The sequence below is a fragment of the Scyliorhinus torazame genome, chromosome 4, assembly GCF_047496885.1.
Source record: "Scyliorhinus torazame isolate Kashiwa2021f chromosome 4, sScyTor2.1, whole genome shotgun sequence".
NCBI lineage: Eukaryota > Metazoa > Chordata > Chondrichthyes > Carcharhiniformes > Scyliorhinidae > Scyliorhinus > Scyliorhinus torazame.
Window position 1 is genome coordinate 151,143,333 of NC_092710.1, and position 16,026 is coordinate 151,159,358.

General features: G+C 46.0%; 1 protein-coding gene across 3 annotated transcripts in view; it reads left to right on the top strand.

Moving 5' to 3' along the window:
- grhl1 (grainyhead-like transcription factor 1) overlaps positions 1-16,026 on the top strand; it is a 145,114-nt gene that overhangs the window by 35,389 nt on the left and 93,699 nt on the right. For all 3 annotated transcript variants that reach the window (XM_072498766.1, XM_072498764.1, XM_072498765.1), the window contains exons 5-6: positions 1,918-2,296; positions 14,398-14,474. In XM_072498766.1, coding sequence (XP_072354867.1) covers positions 1,918-2,296; positions 14,398-14,474 — 456 coding nt within the window. The remainder of the gene's footprint in view (positions 1-1,917; positions 2,297-14,397; positions 14,475-16,026) is intronic.

Sequence of the window (16,026 nt, forward strand, 5' to 3'; positions counted from 1 at the left end):
CATTGTAGGGGGGAGGATTCACTTCTCTCTCGCCTCAGTAAAGGTCCTCATCAGCAGTAGGCTCAATGTCTCTGAAAATCTCTTTAAATATTCCACCGGAAAGCCATCCGGCCCCGGAGCTTTGCCCGACTATCTCGATCGGGGCCACCAGGCCCTCCTCCACCCTCGGGAACCTCAACTGGTCCAGAAATTGTCTCATCCGTTCCGCTCCTGCCGGGGGTTCTGACTCATATAATTTGCTGTAGAATTCCTTAAAAACTTCATACCCCGCCCCCCCCCCCCCCCCCCCCCCCCCGGGTCCAAGACCAAATTACCCTCCTTATTCTTTACCCCATCAATCTCCCTGGCCGCCTCTCTCTTCCTAAGCTGGTGCGCCAGCATCCTCCTCGCGTTCTCCCCATACTCATAAACCGCCCCCTTAGCCTTTCTCAGCTGTATTGCCAGCCGTTATAAGCGTACAGGTTGGTTCATGTCACAAGCCCACAGCCGGACCAATGGATAGTTCCATTGCAGGGATAGACAATTTTCATAAGCACCTCGAGGTTTTGAGAACCATAGTCTGGATGAGGGAACCTTTTGAATGGCCTCTCAAAGGGTCTTACCCATGCCAGGCTATAGCTGCTCATACCCTCTGCCAAGCTATGGCACTTCCATGCCAATTCACCCAAGGAGCCATTGAACCCTGTAGTGACAAATTGTGTTTAAAAAAAAAAAAAACAGTAATGTATTCAAAAGAAATGCTTTTATTACAGCCCAATGAAAGTGTCAATCATTCAGACCCTTTACAAGTGTCAATAACGGAACCTGCAAGCACCTGAAACCTCTTTATCGTGTGTGACAAAACATGAAATTGACATTATAGATCAAGTAGCAATAGGTGTCACCAAATCATTTCAGTCGGCCAATTTTGGTGTCTGTGTTCTCTCTTCTTCACTTCTTCAATCACACCCCCCAAAATGAAAATCCTCTTGCAGGCACTTTCTCCCCAATGCAGGCATGCCGAGTTTGGAAATTTCCCAACTCTCGCTTCCTGCCTTGGAAGATCAAAACCTTGAACCTTGCCCATTATTTCTCCCCCTCCTTTCTGATTTGATATTTTTCATTCATTTGCATGTCATCATTGACTTGCTCTGCTTCTCTTCCCAGATTGTTCCACAAGTCTTTGGGAAATGCGGGACTTGCAAAACAGAAATAATGACTTTGTTGCATTTTGAACTTCTGATTGTTAAAACCTTCCACTACATGACTCTTCCTTTAATTACTTTAAAAAATGTTTTTAAGAGTATCCAATTAATTTTTTCTAATTAAGGGGCAATATAGCGTGGCCAATGCACCTACCCTGCACATCTTTGGGGTTGTGGTGGCGAAACCCACGCAGACACTGGGAGAATGTGCAAACTCCACACAGACAGTGACCCAGAGCCGGGATCGAACCTGGGACCTCGGTGCCGTGAGGCAACTGTGCTAACCCACTGCGCCACCGTGTTGCCCCTCCTTTAATTACTTGTAACGGAAACACTAACTTTTAATAAGAACTTTGGTGTCGATTGTGAGTGGATGTGTCTGACATTGACAGGCACCAACACCCTAGATCACCTACCTACCATCTACCTGTCCCCTACCACCAGCAATGCAGCCACCACCATTTTAAAAGTGCCCTACAGCTGGACTTATTAAAGCACCTGCCTGATTCAGGTGAGGGATTCATGGAAACTGTACCTACGGAGGGGTGGGGGAGGGGGACACATCCCTGCCAGACTATGTAGCTGACCAGCACATCCTCCAAGTCAAAATTTATCCCGAAAATAGAGCTGCACATTTTGAGAGAGATATAGGTCAAGTTGAGAAGTCATATTAAATGTTTGATTCCACTGTTGTATTACTGTGCCTATGAAACCACCATCTTGTCTTTTCAAGGAATTGCGTGCCATCTGCAATGGATCACCCGGTCATTTCCACGGCAGACAGTAGAGTGCAGCAACTGAGAGTTTTGCCTGTCAATTTGGTGTTGCCTGGCCACTCTGTAGGACACGACAAAGTAAATCAGTTTACAACCCCAGACACTACCGTCACTGTCTCTGTCACAACAGTACCGACCCATTCCATTAAAACTGAAATGAACCCGAATAACTTTTCAGTGGGAATGCCACCGGCATCATACTGCAGCGAGCTTCCCGAGCGCTCGGTCATCTATGACCGAAACTCCCACGGTGACCACTTTGCCTCCAGTGCACAGTCACAAAGAAGAACTCCGGACACCACCTTCACAGAAACCTTCAAGGAGGGCCCTCAAGAGGTAAACCAGTTGTTTACTTATTTACTGCATGACATGATGTGACTTATTTATTAATCTCCTTTATGATGTTCCTGTATTTTAACTTGAGGACAGATCAGAGATGATCAGCTCTCAGTCCTCTGTGTTAGTACCAACCTGAGTTTGTGCCATGAGGTGTGTAGCAGCAGGTTTTGGATGTCTTGATTTCTACCTTTGCTAATGTTACCCCCTCGCTGATGTTGCCCCACAGCAACATGACGGAGATTGAGAACTCTGCAGATTTTGATGGGAGGGATTGAATCAATATCCCATTATGCCAAGAAGTGGTGTTCTAATGGACCATGGAACACACCACTCCTTGCAGCATTGTTAGTTGAAGGTGAATCTTAATGTGCCATGTCATCTAGTTACTGAGTTTGTTGAGTGATCGGTAAATCAATGGAAGTGAAACTGGCCAGTACCAATTTCAATTGGGACAGTTTTCAAGTTGCCCTGGGGCACAGGATTTTAATCCACAAAATCATGCTTTGTGGTGACCATATTATGCCTTTAAGAAGATGCCCCTATTACAGAGTTCCTTTCTGCTTGGTGGGGCAGGCAAAGTGTAAATCTAGGAGTGAGTTAACATAGTCAGCACAAAAGGCATTTTTCAGAGAGATTGAAGGAATGATTACCTCGCTCATATGAGGAGGGAAGGTGGCCAGAGTTAGAAAGGTGCTGCTACAGAGGGGAAAGCAGGCAGGGGGTTTGGGTCTTCCGAACCTGGAGTATTATTACTGGGCGGCGAATGCGGAGAAGGTGCGGAGCTGGGCCAGAGGGGTTGATTCCCAGTGGGTCAGAATGGAGTAGAGTTTGTGCAGGGGGTCAGGATTGAAAGCACTAGCAACAGCGCCGCTCCCGATGGCTCCGGGGAAATACTCCAGGAGTCTGGTAATAATAGCTTCATTGAGAATTTGGAGGCAGTTTCGCCAATACTCCGGGTTGGGGGCAGGGTCAAGGGAAATGTCGAAACCACAGATTTGAGTCAGGGAAGTGGGATGGAAATTTTTGGAAATGGGAGGAGAAGGGGATTAAGACACTAAAAGATTTGTTTCATGGGGGTCGGTTTGCAGGATTGAAGGAGCTGGAAGCGATGTATGGGCTGGAGCAGGGGGAAATGTTTAGATACATGCAGGTTCGAGATTTTGCCAAAAAGGAGATACAGCTTCCCTGTGGAGCCGGCCTCCACATTGCTGGAGGAGGTGCTGACGACAGGGAGACTGGAGAACAGGGTAGCGTCGGTGGTTTACGGAGCTATTTTGGAAGAGGAGAAGGCACCACTGGAAGGGATCAAAGCGAAGTGGGAGGAAGAATTGGGAGAGCGTATGGAGGAGGGTTCTGGTGTGAGGTGCTCCGGAGAGTGAACACCTCCACTCCTCGTGTACGAGGTTGGGGCTGATACAGCTGAAGGTGGTATATAGAGCACACCTCACAAGGGTGAGGATGAGCCGATTCTTTGAGGGGGTAGAACATGTGTGTGAACAGTGGGAGGGTGGGGGGGCTGCAAATCACGTTCATCTGTTTTGGTCCTGTCCAAAGCTGGAGGATTACTGTGAAGAGGTTTTTAGGGTAATCTCTAAAGTGGTGCAGGTGAAACTGGACCCGGGCTCCCGTGAGGCCATATTCGCGGTGTTGGACCACCATGGTTGGAAACGGGTGCGGAGGCAGATGTTGTAGCCTTCGCCTCGTTGATTGCCCGAAGGTGGATCCTGATGGGTTGGAAAGCAGCCTCTTCACCCTGTGCCCTGGCGTGGCGGGGGGACCTGTTGGAATTCTTGACTCTTGAGAAGGTTAACTTTGAACTGAGGGGAAGGATGGAGGAGTTCTACAATTCATGGGCATTATTCATTTTGCACTTTCAAGAACTGGATAACATTGAACATTAATTGAGGGGAGGGGGGTGGGTGGGAGGGTTGGGGGGAGGGGGACTGCATGTGTTAATGGTGACTATGGGTGATTCCTGATTCCTTTTTGTCATTTGTTTATGTGAACATGCGGGCCAATGTTTGGGGTTTGGTGGGAGGATGGGATCGCTGTTATTGATATGGGGATTGGGATTGACATTATATTCGTTACTGATTACTGTTTATTGTTGGTGGGTGCAAATTTGGGAGAAAATGTGAAAAAGGAGAATAAAAATATATTTTTAAAAAATATATAGTCAGCACATGCTCGCTCAAAAAAAGTGTCAAATGCTTATGTGAAAGTCACGTCTTTAAAATGATGCATCACTGAAAGTGGTAAAATTAATAAAGTAGGAGGCTTATAATTTTTGTTTTAAAGATCTCTTGGAAAGAAATGCTTGTTTGTATAAATGTTAAGTGTAGGCTGTTATGTAGTAAAGTAGGCTGATATCTTAAATTAAAATACTGTGGATGCTGGAAATTTGAAATACAAACAGGAAATACTGGAAAAACTGAGCAGGTCTGACCGCATCTGTGGAGAGAGAAACCCACGGGCTCGAAATGTTAACCTTGTTTCTCCACAGATGCTGCCAGTTGAGTTTTTCCAGCAATTCCTGTTCTTGTACACTGTTATCAATTTTCACTTTTTCTAACTGAATTGGGCTGGGTTTCTATCTCCATTCTTTAACTGTTAAATTATAAAGCCATTATTAGCCGAAATCCAGAGAAACCAATTTGGTATTGTGCATTCATTCCTATTTTACTATTATTTTACAAATGTAGCGCCCCTGTGGGTAAAAATAAATTTCAGTTGATCAAGTTTGATTATAGTTTGAATGACATTGCTACCATTGGCTGTAAAGGAAAAGTATCAGCTATAGAATTTCTACAATGCGGAAGAAGGCCATTCAGCCCATCGAGTCTGCACCGACCCTCCGAAAGAGCATCCACCGAGCCCGCTCCCCACCCTATCCCCTTAACCCCATTTAACCTGCACTTCTTTGGACTATGAGTGGAAATCGGAGCCCCTGGAGGAATCCCATGCAGTGAATGTGCAAACTCCACACAGACAGTCACTAAAGGCCGGAACTGATCCTTTACGCTGTGAGGCAGCAGTGCTAACCACTGTGCCACCAGGTTACTAGATCTGCTCGCAATACAAATTGGAAGACAGAAAGTGGAAAGAAACATGGTGTTAAAGAGTTCCAGGACAATTAATTGGAGAGAAAGAAAAATGAAATGGTGCGGGCCTGGCAAGATGGAATGTAGACATGTTTGAGACATCACAAAAGAAATGGGGTGATTCTGGCCACTTTAGAGCATAGAACAGCACAGTACAGGCCCTTCGGCCCACGATGTTGTGCCGACCATTTATCCTAACCAAAGATCAACCTAACCTACACCCCTTCAATTTACTGCTGTCCATGAGCCTGTCCAAGAGTCGCCTAAATGTTCCTAATGACTCTGACTCCACCATCTCTGCTGGCAGTGCATTCCACACACCCACCACTCTCTGTGTAAAGAACCTACCTCTGACCTCTCCCCTATACCTTCCTCCAATCACCTTAAAATTATGACCCCTCGTGACAGCCATTTCCGCCCTGGGGAAAAGTCTCTGGCTATCCGCTCTATCCATGCCTATCATCACCTTGTACCCTTGTACACCTCTATCAAGTCACCTCTCTTCCTTCTTCGCTCCAGTGAGAAAAGCCCTAGCTCCCTCAACCTTTCTTCAAAAGACATGCCCTCCAGTCCAGGCAGCATCCTGGTAAATCTCCTCTGCACCAGCTCCAAAGCATCCACATCCTTCCTATAATGAGGCGGCCAGATCTGGACACAATATTCCAAGTGTGGTATAACCAGGGTTTTATAAAGCTGCAGCAAAACGTTGTGGCTCTTCAACTCAATCCCCCTGTTAATGAAAGCCAACACACCATACGCCTTCTTAACAACCCTATCAATCTGGGTGGCAACTTTGAGGGATCTATGTACGTGGACCCCAAGATCCTCCTGTTCCTCCTCACATCCAAGAATCCTGCCTTTAACCCTGAATTCAGCATTCAAATTCGACCTTCCAAAATGAATCACTTCACATTTACTTAGGTTGAACTCCATCTGCCACTTCTCAGCCCAGCTCTGCATCCTGTCAATGTCCTGTTGTAACCTGCAACAGACCTCAACACTATCTGCAATTCTACCAACCTTCGTGTCATCGGCAAACTCACTAACCCACCCTTCCACTTCCTCATCCAAGTCATTTATAAAAACCACAAAGAGCAGAGGTCTCAGAACAGATCCCTGCAGGACACCACTGGTCACTGACCTCCAGGCGGAATACTGTCTTCTTTTGGCCAGCCAATTCTGTATCCAGACAGCCAAATTTCCCTGTATCCCATTCCCCCTAACTCTGAATGAGCCTTTGTCATCTTTCGTTCGACATAAGCTTGAGCTCATAAAAAGTCTGCTGCACCATTCCACCCACCCACTAACCCTATGTGTACAATCCCATTAGCATTCAGCCATTTGAAAATTCTCATCCGTGTTTTCAGACCCTCCTTATTCTCTCCCATCACCATTTCTGTAGCCTCCTCTAGCTCGACAACCACCTGCACCCTCTAATTCTGGTGTGTTGCACATTAATTTTAATCACTCCACCATCAATAGCCACACCATCAGCTACCTCGGCTTTATGTTCTGTAACCCGCTCCCTAAACCCCTCTGCAATTCCACCACTCACTCCTACTTTAAGATGCTACTTAAAGCCTACGTCTTTAACCAAGCTTTTGATCATCTGTTCTAACATCTCATTATGTGGTTTGGTGTCTTTTTTTTTTGATGAAGTGCCTTGGGGTGTTTTCCTAAATGCAAGTTGTTATTCTGCCGAGTGTTTTTGAGCTATTAAATACTTTTATGTTTCATTTCATAGCATAGAACAATTACCCCATCACATGGAGCAAGAACACACTGGGCCTGTAATTAACTAGAACTTTCCTAGTCTGACCAGTAATTTCAATTACAGCCTTTACCGCAACCATTTAGCGATAGATGAGAATAATAAGATCATTATAGATTATATAGCCACTAAGCATCTTTAACCATTACAGCGGTTTCTGTTTACCACAGTTACAGATAAATAGCACTTTTCATATGAATGTAGTACATTGAATATGAAAAAAACACTTAAAGTCTTCAACAACTATGTTTATATAGCACCTTTAACATACAAAATGTCCAAAAGCACTAAGCATGATAAAACAAAGTATGACACCAAGCCACATATGGAGGTATGACCAAACATGGATATTATCTCTTCTAATTTGTCTATGTTGTCACGACACCCTGGGCTAGTGCATGGTCAATTCCAGCCCCACTTGACCACACAGATGAAATTAGATTTTATATTAATACCCGTGGCTTTGGTTGAGTTAAATTGACTAGTCACCAGGTTTGTAAAATTTAAACATAAGTAACCTTTTATTACTAACAGTAATTATAATTAAATCGGAACTAAGTGCCACTAGCTATCCACTATCTGAGTCCACAGACCAAAAATAATATAAATGGGAACAAACAAATAAATAGGAAGGACTCTTACAACGTCACTGTATATTAGCGATAATCCAGAGAAACTCCGGGGGGGGTGGATTCTCCATTTCAGAAGCTAAGTGCCGACGACGGGATTGAATTGGTGATGTTCTATGACCGGTGGCCCCAGCCCACACTTCAGATGCTGCCCCGCATTTCCCCTCTTTTTTTTCGTTCCCCCTGGCCCTGTCAGTGCCTGGCACGGTGGGGACCTCTGGTCTCTGCACCCATCCATGCCCACAGGGGTATTGATGGCTGCCGCTACCAATGCAGGGGGTACACTCCTGCGACCCCTGTCCGGCACACTCCTGTAGGGGCTACCATGTGCGTTCCACTTGGGTGGGCCGCATGATATCCTACCAGCGGGTGGCGCCCAGTATTGGGGGGGGGGGGGTGGGAGGGTTGGCGGGGTGGAGGGAGGGGGTTGGCAGGGTGCGGATACACCTATACGGCCAGTGTCGCTTTATACAACAACGGGCCATGGTGGGCAGTCAGTGGGATGCGCAGTAGGATGGCTGTCTTGCAGGCCGCTGCAATGGCGGTCCGTGCCTGGGCACCCTGGTCCTGTAGGGACACCCCAACACCACGGCCCATCCCCTGGTCACCCCCTGCTACTCCACGCCCAGCGGCAAGACTGGCGGCCCACAGTCGCGCCTCTGGACCACAAGTGAACCTCTCTGTTAGTAATTCCTCCTGGCAGAACGAAGCATCGCAGGAGGTCTGCAACGGGTCCGTTAATGATATGCCAACCGTTTTGAATGTACATGCAGCATGGAACGTATTCACACCACTGTCGAGGCTCCGGAGCATGGCATTCCCTCGGGAGCCAGCCTCGATTTTCGTCTGACACGCGATTCTCCGGCCAATCATGACTCGCGGTTCAGGCGTTGCTGGATAGAGAATCCTGCTCTGTATTTTGTCCTGTTTCATACCTCGCCATAACTTAAATTTAAGTACATTTGTGAGATGGTGAGCTGATGGTGTTTGGGATTCTGATTAATTTATACTTTACTTCAGCAGAAGTGCAAATTACTTTTGCAGTTTTACCTACAGAGCCACAAGAGCTCAGTTGGTAGCACTCTCTCTTTAATCTAGAGATTATGGGTTCAAGTCACACTCCAGAACTTGGAGCACAAACACTCCTGCACAGCACTTGAGTGATTTTTCACTGTCTGACGTGTCGCTTGTCAGCTGAAATGTTCAATCAAGGTGCTTCATTTCCTCCTTGAGAGGTGAAATATGCCATTGTATTATTTTTAAGAACAGGGGTGTCTTCTCTGGAGTCTTTGCTGATATTTATCCCTCAATCAATATCGCCGAAACTGATACAGAAGCAAAATACTGCAGACCCTGGAATTCTTAGATAAAAACAGAAAATGCTGGGAATACTCAGCAGGCTAAGGCAGCTTCTGTGGAGAGGGAAACAGAATTAATATTGGGTTGGTGAATACCTTTCATCAGAACAGTTCTGAAGGTTAATTGACCTGAAATGTTAACTCTGTTTCTCTCCACAGATGCTGCCTGACCTGCTGAGTATTTCCAGCATTTTCTGTTTTGATTCCACACAAACATTATTGATTTGTTATCCCATTGCTGTTTGGGGGAGCTTGCCGTGCCCAAATTGGTTGCCCCGTTTCCTACCTTACAACAGTGGCTACATTTAACAAGTTGTTTATTGGCTATAAAGCACTTTGGGATGCCCTTGGGGTGTGAATGATGTTGTAGAAATACAAATTTTTCTTAGTTGATGGAACTGAATATTGAGCAGGATCCATAACAGGGGGCAGATGTGATACCACCCATTTTACGCAACTGTCCACAGTGAATTTCTATCCCCTTGTGTTTAAAATGGGTAGCTTTGTTCCTTCAAATCCTATATAACCAACTGTTTCTTCACATTACCTCTTTGTTTTCAATCTTATTGATGGCCTGTACTACTTTGAGGCTTTGCCCCTTTGTCCATATTTTAATTTTTTTTAAAAAGTCAATTAATGTGCATGGGATTGGGGGTAGTGTATTGAGATGGATAGAAAACTGTTGGCAGATAGGCAAACAAGGAGTGGGAATAAATGAGTCTTTTACCAAGTGGCAAGCAGTGACTAATGGGGTACCACAGGGATCAGTGCTAGGACCCCAGCTATCCCACAATCTATAATAATGATTTAAATGAGGGAACCAAACTTAATATATCCAAACTGGGTGGGAAGGTGAGCTGTATGGAGGAGGCAGAGATGCTTTGGGTGATTTGGATGTGAGTGGACAAATGGATGGCAGATGCAGTATAATGTGGATAAATGTGAGGTTATCCACTTTGGTAGCAAAAAAAGGAATGCAGATTATCTGAATGGCTGTAAATTGAGAGAGGGGAATGTACCGCAATTGTCCTTGCCCACCAGTCGCTGAAAGTAAGCATGCAGGTGCAGCAGGTGATGAAGAAGGCAAATGGTATGTTGGCCTTCAGCGAGAAGATCTGAGTACAGAAGCAGGGATATCTTGCTGCAATTATACAGGGCCTTTGTGAGACCACACCTGGGCTATTATGCGCAGTTTTGGTCTCCTTATCTGAGGGAGGATTTCCATTGTGGGGGTGCAGTGAAAGTTTACCAACTGATTCCTGGGATGGTGGGAGAGATTGAGTTGGTTAGGGTTATATTTGCTGGAGTATAGAAGAATGAATGAGGATCTCATAGAAACCTGTAAAATTCTAACAGGGCAGATGCAGGAAGGATGTTCCCAAAGGCAGGAGGAGTCCAGAATTAGGGGTTGCAATCTGGGTAAGGTAAACGATTTTGGTCTGAGGCAAGGAGAAATTTCTTCACCCAGAGAGTGGTGGACCTATAGGATTCACGACCACAAAAAGCGGTGGAGGCCAAAAAAGAGTTCGATATAGTTCTTCGGGCTAAATATGGGCGGCACGGTAGCACAGTGGTTAGCACTGTTGTTTCACAGCGCCAGGGTCCCAGGTTCGATTCCTGGCTTGGATCACTGTCTGTGTGGAGTCTGCACGTTCTCCCTGTGTCTTTGTGGGTTTCCTCCAGGTTCTCCAGTTTCCTCCCACAAAGTCCCGAAAGACTTGATGTTCGGTGAATTGGACATTCTGAATTCTCCCTCCGTGTACCCGAACAGGCACCGTTGTGTGGTGACTAGGGGATTTTCACAGTAACTTCATTGCAGTGTTAATGTAAGGCTACTTGTGACACTAATAGAGATTATTATTATTAAAGGGATCAAAGGACATATGGGGAAAATGAAAAATGGAAACTGGTTACTGAGTTGGATGATCAGCCATGAACATAATGAATGGAGCAGGCTCCAAGGGCCGTATGGCCTACTCCTATTTTCTATATTTCTCAATTCCAGAAATTCTGAAATGGCTGTCATCAGAAAAAAAAAAGAAATATCCATGTGAGAGTCACGCTGGTGTTTTAACCTCAGCACTTTTTTTAAAATTTAGAGTGCCCAATTCTTTTTTTTTTCTAATTGAAGTGCAATTTAGCATGGCCAATCCACCTACCCTGCACATCTTCGGGCTGTGGGGGCGAAACCCACGCAAACACGGGGAGAATGTGCAAACTCCACACGGACAGTGACCCAGAGCCGGAATCGAACCTGGGACCTCGGTGCCGTGAGGCAGGAGGGTTAACCCACTGCGCCACTGTGCTGCCCTTTCCTCAGCACTGTTGTATTTAATTTTCTTTTTCCCAGTTAAGGGGCAATTTAGTGTGGCCAATTCACCTTCCCTGCACATCTTTTGGGTTGTGGGGGTGAAACCCACCCAGATACTGGGAGAATGTGCAAACTCCACATGGACAGTGACCCGGGGCCGGGGTCGAGCCTGTTCCTTGGCATCATGAGGCAGCAGTGCTAATCACTGCACCACCATGCCACCCTAACCTCAGCACTGTTAAAACAAATTGGGATAGAGACCAGGATAAAAGGCTGTGACAACACATTGATATCAGAGCCTCTCTAGGACCCAAACAGAACTTCAGATTAAAAGAGTAACTTGATAAACAAGCTGGTCTTTCTGCTCTAGTTCTCGCCAACCTGTGATTTTTGCCAATCTAAGAATGTCTGGGAGAATAATCGCAGGCTGGTAACCATACAAGCAGAAAATAATAGCTGGTACACAAGGTGCTGCTCAACTGATGGGAAGAGGAATTACAATAGTGGGGGTGTATATTTACCTTAATTTGTAGATTTTAAGTGGAAAGGTAGTCATGAGTATAAGGTGTTTTTCTGTTTCATAGTTCCATCTGTTTTTTTTTTTTTGTTGAAATTATGGAGAGGGGAAATTATAGCCCACTCTGTAATTCTATACTGCCTCGAGAAGGTAAAAGCTTGCATTTATTCTTTCTCCCAGGACATCACAAGGCATTTCACGTGCACTGAAGTGCAGTCACCGTTGCCATGTGAGCAAATTCAACAACTATTTTGCTCCGTAGTCTCCAAAAATATCAATGAGATAAAGAAATTTTAACGGTGGGAGGCAATAGGCAGAGAAATGCATGCTTTTCATCAAATAGTGTCACAAAACCTTCCCTATCCAGAGGACTCTGCAAATAGGAAACTAATTTCACCATTTTTATTTGGAATGTGGTACCTTTGACAGTGCAACAGTCCCCCTGTGTTGCCTAGACTATTTGCTGAAAGTCCTGGAATGGGGCTTCAATCCCAGTCTCCTTTTTCTTTTTGATGTGGTTCACAATATCCTTCGTTATCCAAAACTTCCCATACTTATCCTTCATTCTCTCAGGAACATTACTTTCCTGAATCCTAATCAACTGTCGCTTGAAAGACTCCCGATGTTGATTCCCTTCCAACAGCCGTACCCAATCCAAATTCTTCAATTCCTGTCCGATGTTATCATAATTTGCCTTTCCCAGTTTAGCACCTACCCTCGTCCCTATCCAAAAGTACCCTAAAACTAACGGAATTGTGATCATTACTCCCAAAATGTTCCCCTATTGAAACTTCAACCACCTGTCCAGGCTCATTCCCCAATACCAGGTCCAGTACTGCCCCTTTCCTAGTTGGACTATCTACATATTGCATCAAGACGCCTTCCTGGATACACCTTAAAAACCCTGCCCCATCTAAGCCACTAGCACTAAGTGAGTCCCAGTCAATGTAGGGGAAGTTAAAATCCCCTACCGCAACAACTCTGTTACTTTTGCACCTATTCAAAATCTCTCTACCTATCTGCTCCTATATTTCTCGCTGGCAGTTGAGGGGCCTGTCATAAACGCTCAACATTGTGATTTCCTCCTTCCTGTTCCTGAGCTCTAACCAGATTGCCTCAGTATATGAGCCCTCAGAGGTGTCCTCCCAAGGTACGGCTATAATATTTTCCTTAACCAGGAATATTACTGCCCCACTCCTTTTACATCCCCCTCTATCTCTCCTGAAGCATCTATATCCTCCAACGTTCAGCTGGCAATCCTGCCCTTCCTAGGGGCAGCACAGTGGCACAGTGGATAGCACTGCTGCCTCACGGCGTCGAGGTCCCAGGTTCAATCCCGGCTCTGGGTCACTGTCTGTGTGGAGTTTGCACATTCTCCCCGTGTTGCGTGGGTTTTCGGCCCCACAACTCAAAGATGTGCAGGGTAGGTGGATTGGCCACGCTAAATTTCCCCTTAGTTGGAAAAACTGAATTGGGTACTCTAAATTTAAAAAAAGAAAATAATTTTTTTAAATCCTGCCCTTCCTTTAACCGCGTTTCTATGATCACCACAACATCGTTGTTCCAAGTACTAATCAGTGCTCTTAAGTTCATCTGCCTTGCCTACTATACTCCTGCTGTTGAAACAAATACACTTCAAACCACTGCGTTTGAACAGATGGTGATGGTGTTCTCTTATTTTCGTTCACTTTTTCCCCTTCAGTTATTACACCTTTTAAGCTAGCGCTCTGGTTTTCACAGTCAAGAGTGTTGATGATTTAAAGGATGATAAATAGTTTAAATTAATCACCAGCATCAGCCTGCTTGTGGATCAGAATTAATCTGATGCTAGTTAGGTGCGATGGGGTGGGGGAGGGGAAACAATTCTGTGCTGAATTTAATGATGAATGTGTCAGAAGGCTTCTGCAAAGAAAATGTTTTATTGCACATAGTACATTAAATTGAAAACTACTGCACGCATAAAGTTAGTCTGTACTTTCTTGCTGATGATCCAGTTAAAATTGCTGAGACCAGGTGAATAATACTTATGCTTCAACAATATAGGTTATCATAGAATCATAGAATTTACAGTACAGAAGGAGGCCATTCAGCCCATCGAGTCCCAGTTCTTGGAAAGAGCACCCTACTTAAGCCCACACCTCCACCCTATTCCGTAACCCAGCAACCCCAACGAACCTAAGAGCAATTTAGCATAGCCAATCCACCTAACCTGCACATCTTTGGGCATCATAAGTTATGTGCTTATCATTTACCTGAGGGTCAGGATAAAGTTTTGAGTAGAATGTCCCTCAGACAATTAAACAAGTTAAAATCCATGATAGGACACAAAGTACTAGTCTGTGCATGAGTGTAGTCATGACCGGAGTGGCCTTTTTTCATGCTATGTTTCTTATGTTTTGTTTCATCAACAGGTGTTTGGCTTTCCTACCGATCTCCACATTCGAATGCCCACTGTGAGTTCAGAGGAGTATGCCTTTGATCGAATGAGGTAAATATTTAAAATATTCCTATCATCATCTCGTGGGAGTTTGATATACATGTATTCTTACATATTAATTATTGCTTTTCAAATACTTAATGTTCCACATAATGTGCAATGGTGAGTTTCAGGTTTTTATGACAACAATGGCATGTGAGAAATAGATAAGAAATCACATGGCAGAGAGTAGGATTAGACCCAGGTTTAAGTGGAGAAAAGCACCTGCAAAGGCTTGATAGATCAAATAGATTGTTTCTGTGATGTAGCATTCTATGAATCTATTGTGGAATACAGAATTTAATCAGTGCTGCTCCTCTGATGGTCATTAGCTGTTGAGCAAAACTTTAAAGTATCATTAGACAGCAGTCAGTGTTCGCCATAGCCATAGAAACTTGGGCATATTAAATAGCTGATCATTCTGTGATCCGGGACCAGGGGCGGGATTCTCCCCTACCCAGCGGGGCAGGGGGTCCCGGCGTGATGGAGTGGCAGGAACCACTCTGGCGTTGGGCCGCCCCAAAGGTGCGGAAGTCTCCGCACCTTTAGGGGCCAAGCCTTTGCCTTGAAGGGCTAGGCCCGCACCGGAGTGCTTTCCGCACCACCGGCTGGCTGCTGACGTCATCCCTGCGCAGGGGAGGGGGTCTCTTCGCCCTCCGCCATGGTGAAGACCATGGCGAAGGCGGAAGAAAAAGAGTGCCCCCCACGGCACAGGCCCGCCTGCGGATCGGTGGGCCCCGATCGAGGGCCAGGCCACTGTGGGGGCACCCCCCGGGGCCAGATCGCCTCGCGCCCCCCCCAGGACCCCGGAACCCGCCTGCGCCGCCTGCTCCCGCCGGTAAGGTAGGTGGTTTAATTCACGCCGGCGGGAGAGGGTTGACAGCGGCGGTCCTTCGGCCCATCGCGGGCCGGAGAATCGCCGGGGGTGGGCCCGCCGACCGGCGCGGCGCGATTCCCGTCCCCGCCAAATCTCTGGTGGTGGAGAATTCGGGACACGGCGGGGGCGAGATTCACGCCAGCCCCCGGCGATTCTCCGACCCGGCGGGGGGTCGGAGAATCCCGCCCCAGAAGTACATTGTTGTTGCATAACACATTCAATGGACTGGCAATAATCAAAAACCTCTTCAGTGTAATGGCCAACAGTTAACTTGGTCTTTGTAATGCGTAAAGAACAGTAATTCACACAGTGAGCAGAGGACCACCTCTCCAATGGGACTGGGAGAATTATTAGATGTTTTCGAGTCATACAGTATAGAAAAGGCCCTTCGGCCCATCAACTCTGCATTTACAAATCTACACTAATCCCACTTTCATTTTTTCCAAATAAGGGGCAATTTAGCGTGGCCAATCCACCTACCCTGCACATCTTTGGGTTGTTGGGGCAAAACCCACGCAAATACAGGGAGAATGTGCAAACTCCACATGGAAAGTGACCCAGGACCGGGATCAAACCTGGCACCTCGGTGCCGTGAGGCAGCAGTGCTAACCACTGTGCCACCGTGCTGCCCCTTCTTACTCACTATTAACCACCCTTCCAAACTTTGTGTCATTTGCAATCTTACTT